Source organism: Trematomus bernacchii, unplaced genomic scaffold, assembly GCF_902827165.1.
Source record: "Trematomus bernacchii unplaced genomic scaffold, fTreBer1.1, whole genome shotgun sequence".
Taxonomy (NCBI): domain Eukaryota; kingdom Metazoa; phylum Chordata; class Actinopteri; order Perciformes; family Nototheniidae; genus Trematomus; species Trematomus bernacchii.
In genome coordinates this window covers 242,501-258,332 of record NW_022987674.1, presented here as the reverse complement: position 1 = coordinate 258,332, position 15,832 = coordinate 242,501, and the positions used below count along the sequence as shown (strand labels likewise).

At 44.0% G+C, this 15,832-nt stretch overlaps 1 protein-coding gene across 2 annotated transcripts in view; it reads right to left on the bottom strand.

Annotated features, from left to right (window-relative positions):
* Positions 1-686: 686 nt before the first annotated feature.
* The window catches only part of med16 (mediator complex subunit 16), a 24,554-nt gene continuing 9,408 nt past the window's right edge, over positions 687-15,832 (bottom strand). Inside the window, exons 10-17 of one of the 2 annotated variants that reach the window (XM_034136204.1) lie at positions 14,903-15,117; positions 14,526-14,732; positions 10,021-10,231; positions 8,845-8,978; positions 4,205-4,412; positions 2,860-3,073; positions 1,566-1,649; positions 687-1,483 (exon numbers count right to left, since the gene is read on the bottom strand). In XM_034136204.1, coding sequence (XP_033992095.1) covers positions 1,357-1,483; positions 1,566-1,649; positions 2,860-3,073; positions 4,205-4,412; positions 8,845-8,978; positions 10,021-10,231; positions 14,526-14,732; positions 14,903-15,117 — 1,400 coding nt within the window. In that variant the 3' untranslated portion in view covers positions 687-1,356. The remainder of the gene's footprint in view (positions 1,484-1,565; positions 1,650-2,859; positions 3,074-4,204; positions 4,413-8,844; positions 8,979-10,020; positions 10,232-14,525; positions 14,733-14,902; positions 15,118-15,832) is intronic. The other variant, XM_034136206.1, reaches the window with a different exon arrangement.

Below are 15,832 nucleotides of genomic sequence, written 5' to 3'. Positions count from 1 at the left end.
GGTGTATATCAGTATGTAGTGTCTCTACTTTAAAGAGTCCTCTCCTGCTGATGTTCAGGTGTATATCAGTATGTAGTGTCCTCTACTTTAAAGAGTCCTCTCCTGCTGATGTTCAGGTGTATATCAGTATGTAGTGTCTCTACTTTAAAGAGTCCTCTCCTGCTGATGTTCAGGTGTATATCAGTATGTAGTGTCTCTACTTTAAAGAGTCCTCTCCTGCTGATGTTCAGGTGTATATCAGTATGTAGTGTCTCTACTTTAAAGAGTCCTCTCCTGCTGATGTTCAGGTGTATATCAGTATGTAGTGTCTCTACATGTCTCCATGCTTTAATGTTCAAAAAGCTCTTTATTTCGCTCATACTGCCTGTGCTGCAGCACCTCTTTTCACCCTGTCTGAAACCACAGCCCGGTCTGCTCTGATTGGTTAGCTGGCCGGCTCTGTTGTGATTGGTCAGCAGCTCAGAGATGTCCCGCCCCCTTAGCTGCAGGTCGGTCGGAGTATTTCTTAATCCAGGTTTTGTGTTTACTCAGGGCTGTCTTTCTCTTATTACTTTCTGCTTGAATATCAAAGACAGTTATAAAATACGTAACAAATATGGAAGTAATATATTTTCACTGCATGACTCGTAAAAAAAAGAACTTTAAAACTCTCGGAAAGCAAAATCAACAAAAACAGGAAGCAGAGCTTTTATTTTGACAGTTTTATTACAAAGTAAAAAACAAAACAAAGTATATTTACAGGAAAAAAAACTGAAACCGGTGAGACGTGTCCAGGTTTCAGTAATGGGTTCAATTGTGATGCGTTCAGGTTCAGGTGATGCGTTCAGGTTCAGGTGATGCGTTCAGGTTCAGGTGATGTGTTCATGTTCAGGTGATGCGTCCAGGTGATGCGTTCAGTTTCAGGTGATGTGTTCATGTTCAGGTGATGCGTTCATGTTCAGGTGATGCGTTCAGGTGATGCGTTCAGGTTCAGGTGATGTGTTCATGTTCAGGTGATGCGTCCAGGTGATGCGTTCAGGTTCAGGTGATGTGTTCAGGTTCAGGTGATGCGTTCAGGTTCAGGTGATGTGTTCATGTTCAGGTGATGTGTTCAGGTTCAGGTGATGCGTTCAGGTTCAGGTGATGTGTTCAGGTTCAGGTGATGCGTTCAGGTTCAGGTGATGTGTTCAGGTTCAGGTGATGCGTTCAGGTTCAGGTGATGCGTTCAGGTTCAGGTGATGTGTTCATGTTCAGGTGATGCGTTCAGGTTCAGGTGATGCGTTCATGTTCAGGTGATGCGTTCATGTTCAGGTGATGTGTTCAGGTTCAGGTGATGCGTTCAGGTTCAGGTGATGCGTTCATGTTCAGGTGATGCGTTCAGGTGAGCATTGGGGGAATCCGTCTCCACAGTCCTCCACACAGACAGTTTTTGATCCAGCGCTGCTCCCACTGCTTCATGGCACTCGTCTTGTTCGGAGAGCGGAGCATCGTCACACAGCCGCACCTGCACACACACACACACAGAGAGTTAACATGTATTTCCTGTACAGTTGAGTGTGCTGTGACATCACTTCCTGTTGACTCACCTGGTGCAGGCTTTGCTCTCCTCAGTCGGACAGACGCCCATATGAACGCAGCGCAGGTGATCCATCTTCTGAGAGCTGGGACTCCTACACACACACACACACACACACACACACACACACACACACACACACACACACACACACACACACACACACACACACACACACACACACACACACACACACCACACACACACACACACACACACACACACACACACACACACACACACACACACACACACACACACACACACACACACACACACACACACACACACACACACACAATAAATAAATGGGTACATTGGTATTTATTCACTTATTAAATAACATAACATATTTATTTTTAAAACATGTTCGGTACATTTAATATCATATTTACTGAACAAATCTTTTAAGTATTTCATTGATATTTATTTACTTACTTTTGCATTTAGAAAAATAAATGTATGCATTTATTAATGTCATATACGTATTAAATAAACACATACGTTTAATTTCAGTCTTTTTTATTCAATTTCTATCTATAAAAACTCATCATTAAAGGTCACCTATCATGCTATTTTTAAGCAATAGCATAGGTCTCAGATATATAAAAATATATAAAAAACATGTCTATGAAGTGTTTTGCTCCAAATACCAAACAGATCATTCTAGCCATGCCTCATATCCCTCTATTTCACTTCCTGTTTCTAAAGTGCTGATTCTGGGTATAAAGCTTTAAAGAGGAGGGGTCTGAGCTCATGCGGGACCCGGCAGCTACTGTCTAAACTAAATACTGCCGTGATGAAACGCCATATCATGGATTATCAAGGATTAGTTCTGAAACAGTATGGAGCTCAAAGGCTTTCTCTCTTGCCGGTTATACCACAAGGTGAGTTCCTTTTTATTTCCTGCTTCTTCACACACATGCTCTCCAGTACAGGTTAGCTCTGAGTGTTAGCGATGCTAATGTAAACACCGACCATATTACGTCCAAAACAGTCGGGCATTGTTTCTGATAGCAACGTTTCTGATAGGGCCGTGGGTCCACATTTCAGATATTACGTCATATCGGACGCAAATCTGGATCAGCTCCGTTTTTAAAAGATTTGGGTACGGAGGAAAAGAGAGAGGGTTTTATTTTCTGACGCTGCGTGAGTTCCCTGACACACCGGGGACACATGTTGATGTAGAAAAGACATCAAAAAGTGCATTTTGCATGATAGGTGCCCTTTAAGTCCCAATGTGTCTGTACAATAACCACACACAGTTTGAGTTGCTAGGTCAAATAACCCCTCAGTGTGTTTACCTGGTGAAGATCTCCAGGGGTCCGTTGGAGCCCCCCCCCGCAGAGGAAGGCTTCCCAAACTGCAGTCTGAGCGGGGTCTTGCCCTGCAGCTTCACCATCACGCCGTCGTTCAGAGGCAGCCAGTCCATCCCGGGCACCAGCAGCTGGGAGGGCAGCAGGCAGCACTCGTCTATCAGGCTCTCATCGGGGTCCTGGGGGGGGCCGTCCTCCCGCGCTGAAACAAAACAATCATCTTTAATGCATTTCAAAGTGGATGTAGATATATGATAAGATGTATTTTATTAAACAGTTTTCCTTTACTGAAACTGACAAAAGTTACGACTCCATTTACTCAGCTGTTTGCTGTGTCTGTTTAGAGTCTTCACAGTGTGTTCAGAGTGTGTTCAGAGTGTGTTCAGAGTGTGTTCAGAGTGTGTTCAGAGTGTGTTCAGAGTGTGTTCACTGAGTGTGTTCACTGAGTGTGTTCAGAGTGTGTTCACTGAGTGTGTTCACTGAGTGTGTTCACAGTGTGTTCAGAGTGTGTTCACTGAGTGTGTTCACTGAGTGTGTTCACTGAGTGTGTTCACTGAGTGTGTTCACTGAGTGTGTTCACTGAGTGTGTTCAGAGTGTGTTCAGAGTGTGTTCACTGAGTGTGTTCACTGAGTGTGTTCACAGAGTGTGTTCACTGAGTGTGTTCACTGAGTGTGTTCACTGAGTGTGTTCACTGAGTGTGTTCACTGAGTGTGTTCAGAGTGTGTTCAGAGTGTGTTCACTGAGTGTGTTCAGAGTGTGTTTCTTCAGAGTGTGTTCAGAGTGTGTTCAGAGTGTGTTCAGAGTGTGTTCAGAGTGTGTTCACTGAGTGTGTTCACTGAGTGTGTTCAGAGTGTGTTCAGAGTGTGTTCACTGAGTGTGTTCACTGAGTGTGTTCACAGTGTGTTCAGAGTGTGTTCACTGAGTGTGTTCACTGAGTGTGTTCACTGAGTGTGTTCAGAGTGTGTTCACTGAGTGTGTTCACTGAGTGTGTGATCACTGAGGGTGTTCACTGAGTGTGTGTCACTGAGTGTGTTCACTGAGTGTGTTCAGAGTGGTTCAATGAAGTGTAACTGGTGTCAGAGTGTGTTCACTGAGTGTGTTCACTGAGTGTGTTCACTGAGTGTGTTCACTGAGTGTGTTCACTGAGTGTGTTCACTGAGTGTGTTCAGAGTGTGTTCACTGAGTGTGTTCACTGAGTGTGTTCAGAGTGTGTTCAGAGTGTGTTCAGAGTGTGTTCAGAGTGTGTTCAGTGTGTGTTCAGTGTGTGTTCACTGAGTGTGTTCACTGAGTGTGTTCAGAGTGTGTTCAGAGTGTGTCGTGTGTGTTCCTCACAGCACAGCCACAGGCGGGTCAGCAGTCTGAACAGCAGCTGCATGCTGTCCTGGTTGTCTGAGGTAGCGGTGAAGGTGGGCAGGCAGCCGGGCTTCAGCAGACCCCAGATCCTGATCATCACCAGCATCTCACGCAGCATCGCCAGAGACGCCCCGTCCCGCATGAAGCCGAACCCGGGACGCACCAAGGAGCCCTGAAGCACAGAGACCAGTGGAACCAGTGTGAAAGCTACTGTTAGAAACATATCACTGGTCCCCGGCTTGAGCTTCAACCTCAGGATCCATGTATCTGTGATCCTCTCCAGAATGGAAGTAGTCATCACATACAGAGCATCAACTAGTTCCTGAACAGTGTCCTTCACATGCTGATATCCAAGAGAGGGAGTTACACAGTCACCAGATGGAGGAATAGAAAGCAGTATTCAATGTTTACTTCAGATTAGCTCCACGTCAGAAATGAGCATGCTTGTCATATGTCTATCTCCATAGAGGCTGAATCATCATGTTAATCACATAGCTATCATATGCCTCAAACAGTCCTGATGCTCTTCTAGGTAATCAGACATCCTGTCATGAACACAGCTACAGTTGGGATACCTTTGTTATCACGTTACTCTCATGTTGGAAGAGGACATTCACTATTTTCCCAACAGCTACAATGTTAGCATAGCTCTGATGAACAAGCGCTTTTAAATATAGACGAGAGTTCATGCTAATGGGGTGAGTTACGTGATTAGGCAAAAATCACCTTGCGCACGTACGATACAGGGAGATCAGAGGAGATTGCTTCAAGGACAGTAGATAACTACTTGGTCCATTCTTCAAATATATAGGAGTTAAAGGAGATTTTGATTTGTGGGAAAGGGACGCACCATGGAGGACAGAAACCAGTGTGAAGTCACATGTTTACATTCATGTACTACAGGGGTATTCAACTAAAATTCAACGAGGTCCAGTTAGAGAAAATGTCCCCATGCAAAGGTCCGGAACATCAAAATATCTAACTTGCTTTATGAATTAGTGTGATATATATTGAAGTAGCTGTAGCTTTATCAACGTCTGCATGTAATCAACAACTGACTGCCAATCAGATAAAGAAAGTACAATTCAAAAACAACAATATTTATTGTCAATGAACATTGAACTATACAGATATACAGTAAATACTGTGGATATGTGTAATGTTCCTCTCGGGCTGCATTTAAAAATGAAATAGGAGAAAATAAATAAAATAGCTTTTGAAAATATGTGCATCTTTAAAGTGCTTAATTTTAGATAAATAAAATAAAGTGTAGCAGAAGCTTGAGTTTCCCTTTTTCTTTGTTAACCGTTTCACATCATGACTTAACAGTTTCAGACGATTATAGAACAATATCAGTCTTTACACATCATAACAATTGAACAGTTTTAAAGTTTCTCTTTCTTTCCCTCTTATATTGCAGTCCCTCACTCACTTTGTTTTAATTCAGTGCGAGAATTGAGCTTGAGCTTGTCCTGCCAGGAGTTTAAATCTGGGCTGAAATGGTGTCAGGGCCATTCTCATACACATGCAGGTGCTCATTGGTTAGCCTCGGTTAGCCTCGGTTAGCCTCGGTTAGCCTGCCCTGGAACCATATTTAGTTTTAATTTTGATCCTGGTCGACTGATCATATTGGGCTCTGAGACTGCTTATTTTTTGTGACCTCAGTTCTGACTTGAGAGGGAATGTTTGGTCAAACACTTTGTGTTCAAGGTTCAAGGTTCAAGGTTCTTTATTGTCAATCTGACATAGCTACAGAGTAATTATGCAGTTGAAAATCTTATGTCACAGGCTTCTCCAACAATGCAACATATAACATAACATAATAACAATAAGAGCAAGAGCAATACAAAATAATAATAGTTATAAAAATGAAATAAAGTTATGATGTGGAATAGTGCAGTATGAGTCTATATACAAGTTATTGGAATGATATATATATATTAGGTATTAGATACATACTACTGAGTAGCAGTTGAATGTTTGAAGTTGTTTCAACAGTTCAATTGTTTAACAGTCTCACTGCCCGCGGGAAGAAACTGTCTCCGAATCTTCTTGTCCTTGCCAGGATGCTGCGGTAACGTCTGCCAGACGGCAACAGAAAGAACAGTTTGTGGCTGGGGTGATGGGGGTCTTTGATAATCCGTAGGGATTTCTTCCTGAGCCGCTGGGAGTAAAGGTCCTCCATGGATGGCAGCTCCGTCCTGGTGATGTGCTGTGCAGTTTTCACCACCCTCTGTAAAGCCTTACGATCGAGGTCGGTGCAGCTGCCGTACCAGGCCGTCATGCTGCCAGTGAGGATACTCTCTATCGTGCACCTGTAGAAGTTGCAGAGTATCCTGGAATCCATTTTGAACCTCCTCAACCTGCGGAGGAAGAAGAGCCGCTGTCGAGCTTTCTTGGTGATGGTGGTGGTGTGAAGAGACCATGTCAGGTCCTCAGTGATGTGGACCCCAAGGAACCTGAAGCTTTTGACTCTCTCCACCGTAGTCCCATTGATGGCGATGGGGGCGTGTCCCTCTCCCTGCTGCTTCCTGTAGTCCACAATCAGCTCCTTTGTTTTGCTGATGTTGAGATGGAGGTTGTTATCCTGGCACCAAGATGTCAGGTTTTCGACCTCCTCTCTGTATGCCGTCTCGTCATCGTCTGTGATCTGGCCGATGACGGTCGTGTCATCAGCAAACTTCACGATGGTGTTGGAGCTGTGTGTGGCCACGCAGTCGTGGGTGAACAGGGGAGTAGAGGAGAGGGCTGAGCACGCAGCCTTGAGGGGCACCGGTGTTTAGAATCAGGGTGGAGGATGTGATGTTTCCCACCCGCACTGCCTGGGGTCTGCCCGTCAGGAAGTTCAGGATCCAGTCGCAGAGGGCGCTGTTGAGTCCGAGGTCTCTGAGCTTGATGGCCAGCTTGGAGGGCACAATGGTGTTGAATGCTGAACTGTAGTCAATGAACAGCATTCTCACATATGTGTTCCTGTTCTTCGGGTCCAGGTGTGAGAGGGCAGTGTGGAGGGTGAGGGCTATGGCGTCGTCTGTGGACCTGTTTGCTCTGTAGGCAAACTGCAGGGGGGTCCAGAGATTCAGGGAGGGAGGAGGTGATGAATAATTTGACTAACCGCTCAAAGCACTTCATTATGATGGAGGTGAGTGCTACTGGGCGGTAGTCGTTGGGGCAGGTGATGATTGTCTTTTTGGGGACAGGAATGATGGTGGAGTGTTTAAGACATGTGGGGACTACAGACTGCAGCAGGGACCTGTTGAAGATGTCTGTGAACACCTCTGCCAGCTGAACTGCACACACCCTGAGAACACGGCCAGGGATGCCATCAGGTCCAGGAGCCTTGTGTGGGTTAACCCTTTTAAAGGATTTACACACATCTGCCCTATTTAAAACAAAAGGGCAGTGTAGCTCCTGGTCCCTCTGTACCTCCACAGCCTGGCTGCTCTCAAAGCGTGCAAAAAAACTGTTTAGCTCATCTGGGAGAGATGCGCACGCAGACACTCCCGCAGCACCCCCCGCTGCTCCTTTGTAGTCAGTCATTGTCCTTAGTCCCGCCCACATATTCCTAGTGTTACAGCCTTTGAAGTCAGATTCCACCTTGTCTCATAGTGGGGTTTTGGCACTTTTAATGAGCGCCACGGTCTCTGAACAAATGAGACACACTGGCTCTGTGCTCCCAGTGGGCAGGATGAACATGAATGAGTCCACTCAGGGTTAAAAGCTCTGTTCTCACTTTCCACTTTCCTCTTCTTGGAGAGCGCCATGTGTAATTATTTGTCTCTCCCTGTCTGCCGCTAACACGCCTGTTCACTCTCCTCTCCGTCTTCTCTGCCTGTATCGCTAATTATTCTTTACTCACTTTCCTCTCCGCTTCTCTCGTCTCTTCTTCTGTGTTTCTCTCCCTGTATCGCTCTCTCGTCTCTTCTTCTGTGTTTCTCTCCCTGTATCGCTCACTCGTCTCTTTCGCCCCCTGTCGGCGGCGGTTAAAATAGAATCGCCCCGTCAAAATTGAAATCCCCTATTAATGTATTGATTATAGGTCCGGGTCCGTATAGGTCGGCGTCTGGGTCCGGATCCGGACCGCGGTCCGCCTGTTGCCGACCCCTGATGTACTAGGTTCTAGTCTCGGTGGACACGTATCCTGGGTACCCTTGAATAAAATGTACTCTATAATCGTGTAGCGAAAGTTCATGAAGAGGATTATAAAAGAAACATTACTGCATCCTTCCTACATTTATTTAATTTAATTTAATTTATTTAATGTATTTATTTTATTTATTTTATTTATTTTATTTATTTTATTTATTTTATTTAATTTATTTTATTTATTTTATTTATTTTATTTATTTTATTCCACACATGGAAGTTATTTAATATATTTAGCGGATTTTAAATCAACATTACTGCCTCCTTCCTACCTTTCAAAATAAAAGCCCTGTATCTGTTTACAGAGCGTTTCACCACCAGGCGACTCAATAAAAGACAGAAACATAAGACTTCCTAACGCTCACCTTTACTCTCCTCTTTGTTGTATATTGGAAGCGAGACCCTCCTCATGATTTAATAATGACCTCTCTGCTGTGTTGGCGTTAGCACGTTAGCATGTTAGCATGTTAGCTCACCTGGTTGGGCAGGTTGGCCAGCAGGTAGAGCACGAAGTCTCCCACCCATTGGATGAGCTGCTGCAGGGACTGGAGGGGGGGGCCGTCCAACACGAACTCCTCCGTCTTCAGGTTAATCATCACCTTATCAATATCTGTGAAACACACACACATTTAAAGGTCACCTAAATCCTCTTCCTCATGTCTCTTCTACATCAACATGTGTCCCCTCTTCTTCATGTCTCTTCTACATCAACATGTGTCCCCTCTTCTTCATGTCTCTTCTTCATCACCATGTGTCCCCTCTTCTTCATGTCTCTTCTACATCAACATGTGTCCCCTCTTCTTCATGTCTCTTCTACATCAACATGTGTCCCCTCTTCTTCATGTCTCTTCTACATCAACATGTGTCCCCTCTTCTTCATGTCTCTTCTACATCAACATGTGTCCCCTCTTCTTCATGTCTCTTCTTCATCACCATGTGTCCCCTCTTCTTCATGTCTCTTCTTCATCAACATGTGTCCCCTCTTCTTCATGTCTCTTCTACATCAACATGTGTCCCCTCTTCTTCATGTCTCTTCTTCATCAACATGTGTCCCCTCTTCTTCATGTCTCTTCTACATCAACATGTGTCCCCTCTTCTTCATGTCTCTTCTACATCAACATGTGTCCCCTCTTCTCCATGTCTCTTCTACATCAACATGTGTCCCCTCTTCTTCATGTCTCTTCTACATCAACATGTGTCCCCTCTTCTTCATGTCTCTTCTTCATCAACATGTGTCCCCTCTTCTTCATGTCTCTTCTTCATCAACATGTGTCCCCTCTTCTTCATGTCTCTTCTACATCAACATGTGTCCCCTCTTCTTCATGTCTCTTCTTCATCAACATGTGTCCCCTCTTCTTCATGTCTCTTCTACATCAACATGTGTCCCCTCTTCTTCATGTCTCTTCCACATCAACATGTGTCCCCTCTTCTTCATGTCTCTTCTTCATCACCATGTGTCCCCTCTTCTTCATGTCTCTTCTACATCAACATGTGTCCCCTCTTCTTCATGTCTCTTCTTCATCAACATGTGTCCCCTCTTCTTCATGTCTCTTCTTCATCAACATGTGTCAGATATCTGACCCCACAGATAGATAAATGACGCCTATGATGTCATACATAAGATATCTGACCCCACAGGTATAGAGTCTCACCTGTGTCGATGTTCTTGGCGCAGATCTCGGTCAGCCTGTCTCCAGGACTCTTGTCGGGGGTGTTGAGGACGTGCGGTCTCAGCAGGGATTTGAAGGTGGAGCTGATGGCGATCAGAAGCAGTTTGGCGTGGAAGTCACAGGCTCGAGCTGCCGTGGCCGCGGAGAGTTTACAGAGAGACGCTTTCACCGCCACGATACGCGTCGCCAAGACCTGAGACACACGAGAGAATCAGAATCAGAAGTAAATCAGAATAAACATAGAATTAAAACCAATTTTATTACTTTAGAAAATGTTTTTATATAACAAGTATTTTATTTATTTACTTACTTTTTTTAAATTAATAAACCAATTTTTTCATTTTTTTTTTAAATGCATCTATTCATTGATTAATTTAATAAACATTAAACACTATTTTAAAAATTGGTTGATTGGTATTTCTTTACTTATTTTTGAATATTTTTTTAATGTATTCATTTATTAATTACAGGCACTTATTTAAATAAACATAAAGGGGGGAAAAAGGAAAGAATATCAGCATATATTTATTTTTAAAACATGTTCAGTACATTTAATATCATATTTACTGAACAAATCTTTTAAGTATTTAATTTAGATTTATTTACTTTTTGTTGTATATTTAATATCAGAATCAGAATCAGGTTTATCACCAGGTAGGTTTACAGGTACGAGGAATTTGACTTGGTGTCGTGGTGCAGACAAACAAGAATTAAAAACACAGGTAGAGAACTAGAAAAATATCAAAAAATATCAAAAATATAGTAAAATATAACAGTATTTACGTTGCAATGGAATAGAAGGAATAAATTATGGAATAAAAATCAGCAGTAATACAAAATATTGTTGTACATTGTGTGCATGATAAGATAAGAAGATATGATAAGTGTGGGGGAAACTTCTGAAGCAATTGGAGTCAGAGGCCTGTACTACGAAGCCGGATTTTCCTAACCTGGATATGTTTGAGTTAGCCGGTTGGCCCAATCCAAAACATACGCGCTCTCGCTAAGCTGTACTACGACGCTGGATATCAAGTGGATCGCTCAAGCCAGCCGTGTCCTATCTAGTTAGGTGCGCGTTCACATGAAAGGGGTGGTATTTGGAGCATTCGACCAATCTCAAACATGGACAAGCGTACTGACAGCGCAGCGTCATACTTCCTGAATGAAAAGTGAACTTTAATATTAGTCAAATATGAAGAAGTTAAACTTTAAACATCCATGACTTAAACACTTTACCCAGGATAAAAGCCACATAGCTGCACCTGCAAGGTGAATACAGCTGGTAACAGAGAAAGTGTTTGAATGCGTACATTAACAGGTTATGAATCACCTGCCCCGTCCAAGACACGATCTGACTTTAATTACATTTGACTCGAGTGTTTCGTCAACTTAATGTGTTGCTTAAAATAATACTTCTGCATACAGTATGTGACACTGTGAGTGTTGCACGGCCAGATACGGCTCAGCTGACTCAGATAAGGAGATATATGATACATTATGATGTGATATGATATGAATGATAATGGGACACATCGACGTCTGCACTCACAGTGCCGCGGACTGTACTTAATGTTACTCTGATCCGGTTACTTATGTCGTGGCAGATATTTAAGTAAGCTTTCTTAACGCTAATGTTATAATAGTCAGATTGCTCTGAAGATGGGAGGGGATATTCTATTAATGTTCACGTTCACACAGTCAGTTGATTTTTGCCGGCCGTCTTTCCTGCAACGGCAGTTTTTCTGTATTTCCTCTATCCTGTAATATGACTTGATCGCTTTAAACTCCGCACACGGAGCTCTGATTGGTCAGCAGGCGGTGCTTTCACTGAGTTGATCTCTTAGGCTGCAACCTAACCTCCTCCCGAGGAGGTTAGCCGCTCAGCATCAGTTACCATGGAGATCTAGCCTGCTAAAAAGAGAACCAGCGTCGTAGGACCGGAAAGCCAGAGTTTTCCCTGAAGTCAGCTAAGAGAACATCCGGCTTCGTAGTACAGGCCTCTGGTCTAAAAGAGAGACACGATGGAGAGCTGGAGCTTTGATGGCAAACACTGACGACCGGAGAATTCACAAGACATGTCACGGGCCACGAGTTGACCACACGGTTGAGATGCCACAATGAATTCTGAAGAACCCTTCCTCTCGTATGATGTTTGAACTAGTTTCGCTAAGGGTAATCAACATTCTTCAATAGATAGACTAAACAGCTGAGGACACTGAATCACAGTTGTTGTCGCTTATGGCTCGGGGTCATCTACACCCTGAGAAGGATGTGTTCCAGGTGTCCCACAACAATAACTATCTCTGAGCGAGAGCTGCCCGGTCATAAACTGGTAACAACAACAACTTGCTAGGGCAGCCCCTCCTTAAGGGAGATAGGGGCTGATCAAGGTGGAGCATCTGTGTCAGAGGGGGAAAGAGGACACTAGGGCAAATGATTCCCTAACAGTTATCATGTCATTGTGTATTTTGGTTTATTTTTCTCATTGCTATTACTGTAATGGTCTTTTTATGTTATTATCATTATTGCTTTGTCATCTTGTTTTTTAAATGTTTTATATAGCACCCAGGGACGCGGGAAGTCAGTCAGAGTTGGGGGTGCGGCAGGGGGGGTGGGGTGCTAGTAGCGTCTCGCAGCGGCAAAACTGTGACACGCTGGGGGGGGGGGGGGGGGGGTGTGCTAGTGGAGCCTCGCAGCGGTGAAACTGTGTGCGTTTGGGGGTGCGGGGGGATTGCGGGTGCTAGTGGAGCCTCGCAGGGGGGGGTGCTGCAGCCCCCTCAGCACCCCCCCCTTCCCGTGTCCATGATAGCACCTGAATTTGTACTCTGTGTTTTCTCTTGTTATTGTGTGGGAAAAACCAATAAATAAAGTGTTTTAAAAAAGAAAGAAGTCTTTTCATTTTGTCTTAATGTACATTATTTAATTTCATATTCTGTTTACATGTATATAGACTTCTTGCACAACTTTTTCTTTTGTATTTGTATTGTTGGAGGAGCTCAGGTCAGAAGAATGTCATTGCCATTTCTACACTGTAGCTTATGAGCATATGACAATAAAACATTTGAATCTTGAAACAGTGAGGCATCATGGGAAGTGTAGTTCACACCAGGTAACTAGAAACACTTTATAGCAGGGGGGTCAAACTCAAATACACAGTGGGCCAAAATAAAAAAAACGGTACTAGTGGAGGGCCGGACTGGTTCAATGTTTATTGCAGAACTTATTGAAATGAACTTATTGCACATATTAAACCTGGAACTAACAAAGCTTAAATGATTGCCTATAAAAACAACTTTAAACATTAAATAATCAGTTGCATTCATTTCTTATGGCTCTATCTGCAGCTTTTCCAGAGTCATTTCTTATGATTACATTTCTCCACAGGCCAACAACAGCTTCAACAAAACTATTTCCCTCAAAGAGAAAACCAAACATGCCCTGTTGTCGTGAGAGAAAAAGTGCAGAAGGAAACATCCATGTGAACTCAGTGTGCTGCTCTGTGATGCTAGTTCAGATACTTGGCATCTCATCTTGGGTGCAAGGTCATCAATGTTTGGGGTCAGGCTCTGAGCTGAGGAGACCCTCAGGATGGAGTGAAGGTGTGCGTGCAATATACCGGAGGGCCAGATATAATAGGAATTAGAAATTATCCTGCGGGCCGAAATTAAATCCACCAAGGGCCTGATTTGGCCCCCGGGCCTTGAGTTTGACACTTTATAGACACTTTAATCTTGAAGATTCAGTGTTTTCTATATTATAATATATAATATTCCCCACCTCCTACAGCTCTGAATATAAACCTGGTCTTATTAAAAAGCTTAAAGCTATTTTCAGGAACATACTTTCCCTACTAAACTTGTTACATTTACATAAAATTACCCTTTCTCCCGTCTTTGTTCTGCCTCATGTTCGCCTCGTGCAGCTCTGAATTTGTATTTTAAACCCGGCACTAATAACCAGTTAGAAGCTATTTTCAGGAACATATTTTTCGTACTAAACTTGTTAAATTAGTTAGACTTCCTCCCATCTTTGCTGACCTGCTGCAGTGCCTGGTTCTGATTCATGTACTCCTCGTGCAGCTCTGAATTTGTATTTTAAACCTGGTCCTAATAAAAAGCTTAAAGCCATTTTCAGGAACACATTTTTCGTACTAAACTTGTTACCTTTCTTGAGTAAAATTACCCTTCCTCCCGTCTTTCTTCTGCCTCATGTACTCCTTGTGCAGCTCAGATTTTCTATTTGAAACCTGGCCCCAGTTAGAAGCTATTTTCAGGGACACATTTTCTATACTTAACTATGTTGAATCTTTATAATAAAGTGATATTTCCTGACCTGCTGCAGCGCCTGGTTCTGCCTCATGTTCTCCTCGTGCAGCTCTGAATTTGTAATTGAAACCCGGCCCTCATAACCAGTTTGAAGCTGTTGTCAGGGACGTATTTCCCGTCCTAAACCATGTTGCATCTTATGAATAAAGTGAGATGTCTGACCTGCTGCAGCGCCTGGTTCTGCCTCATGTACTCCTCGTGCAGCTTCTCCACCAGGTTGTGCACCATGCCGGGCTGGACGTGCAGCAGGACGTCCCACCAGTCGTAGCCCGTCACCATGCAGTACTCCAGCAGGAACAGCAGGTGGCGCAGCGTCGTGTTCATCTCCAGAACCTGACCCATCGAGGGCGAGACGCGCAGCATGTGCAGCTGAGGAAGAACAACACTTTAATTTAACTCCTGAGGGAACAACAACAACAACAACACTTTAACACCTTACACTTAATCGTGATTTGGTTTAGACTTAAGTTACTGAGTTGTTTTGTGATTTCTTAGACATTTGTTTAATATAAATATACATCTATAACTCATCTCCTCACCTTGCCGTGGTTGTCGACCCCGGCCAGAGCCAGCGAGGTCCAGGAGAACTGCAGGGCCTTGAAGTGGATAGAGGGGCCTCCGGTTCTCTGGCGCTTTATGGCCGACTCGTCTCCGGTTCTCGGCCCGCTGGAGGAACCGTAGAAAACGCCCATCGTGTGGAGAGAGAGGCGGTGCAGGATCTGGATGCTGCCGTCATGGAAGGCCAGAGCGAGGCCTGAAACACAGAGAAGACCTCAGAGAAACTCACGGAGAAACTCACGGAGAAACTCACGGAGAAACTCACAGAGAAACTCACAGAGAAACTCACAGAGAAACTCACAGAGAAACTCACAGAGAAACTCACAGAGAAACTCACAGAGAAACTCACAGAGAAACTCACAGAGAAACTCACGAAGAAACTCAGAGAAACTCAGAGAAACTCACAGAGAAACTCAGAGAAACAAGGAGATAAATCCTTCTTTAGTGTTTGTGACCCTGAGTGGTCTCCAGTACTGTACGTTAGAGGGTCTTCCTCTTTAGTGATCTGATGTTGTGTTTAATGTCTGTTCCCTTGTATGGTGTCTTAAAGGTCTCCTATTATACTATTTTTTAGGCATAAACACGTCTCATTGTTTCTGACAGCAACGTTTCTGATTGGCCCGTGGGTGTAAAGCCCGCCCACATTTTAGTAACGTCGTCATGACGCAGCAAATCTGGATCAGCTCCGTTGTTCCCCCGTTTTTAGAGATGTGGGTACGGAGGAAAAGAGAGAGGGGTTTATTTCCTGACACTTTGAGAGTCTCCTGACACACCGGGGACACACCAGGGACACACCGGGGACACACCGGGGACACATCGGGGACACATCGGGGACACACGGGGGACACATCGGGGACAGACAGGGGACACACCGGGGACACACGGTGATGTAGAGAAGACATCAGAAAGTG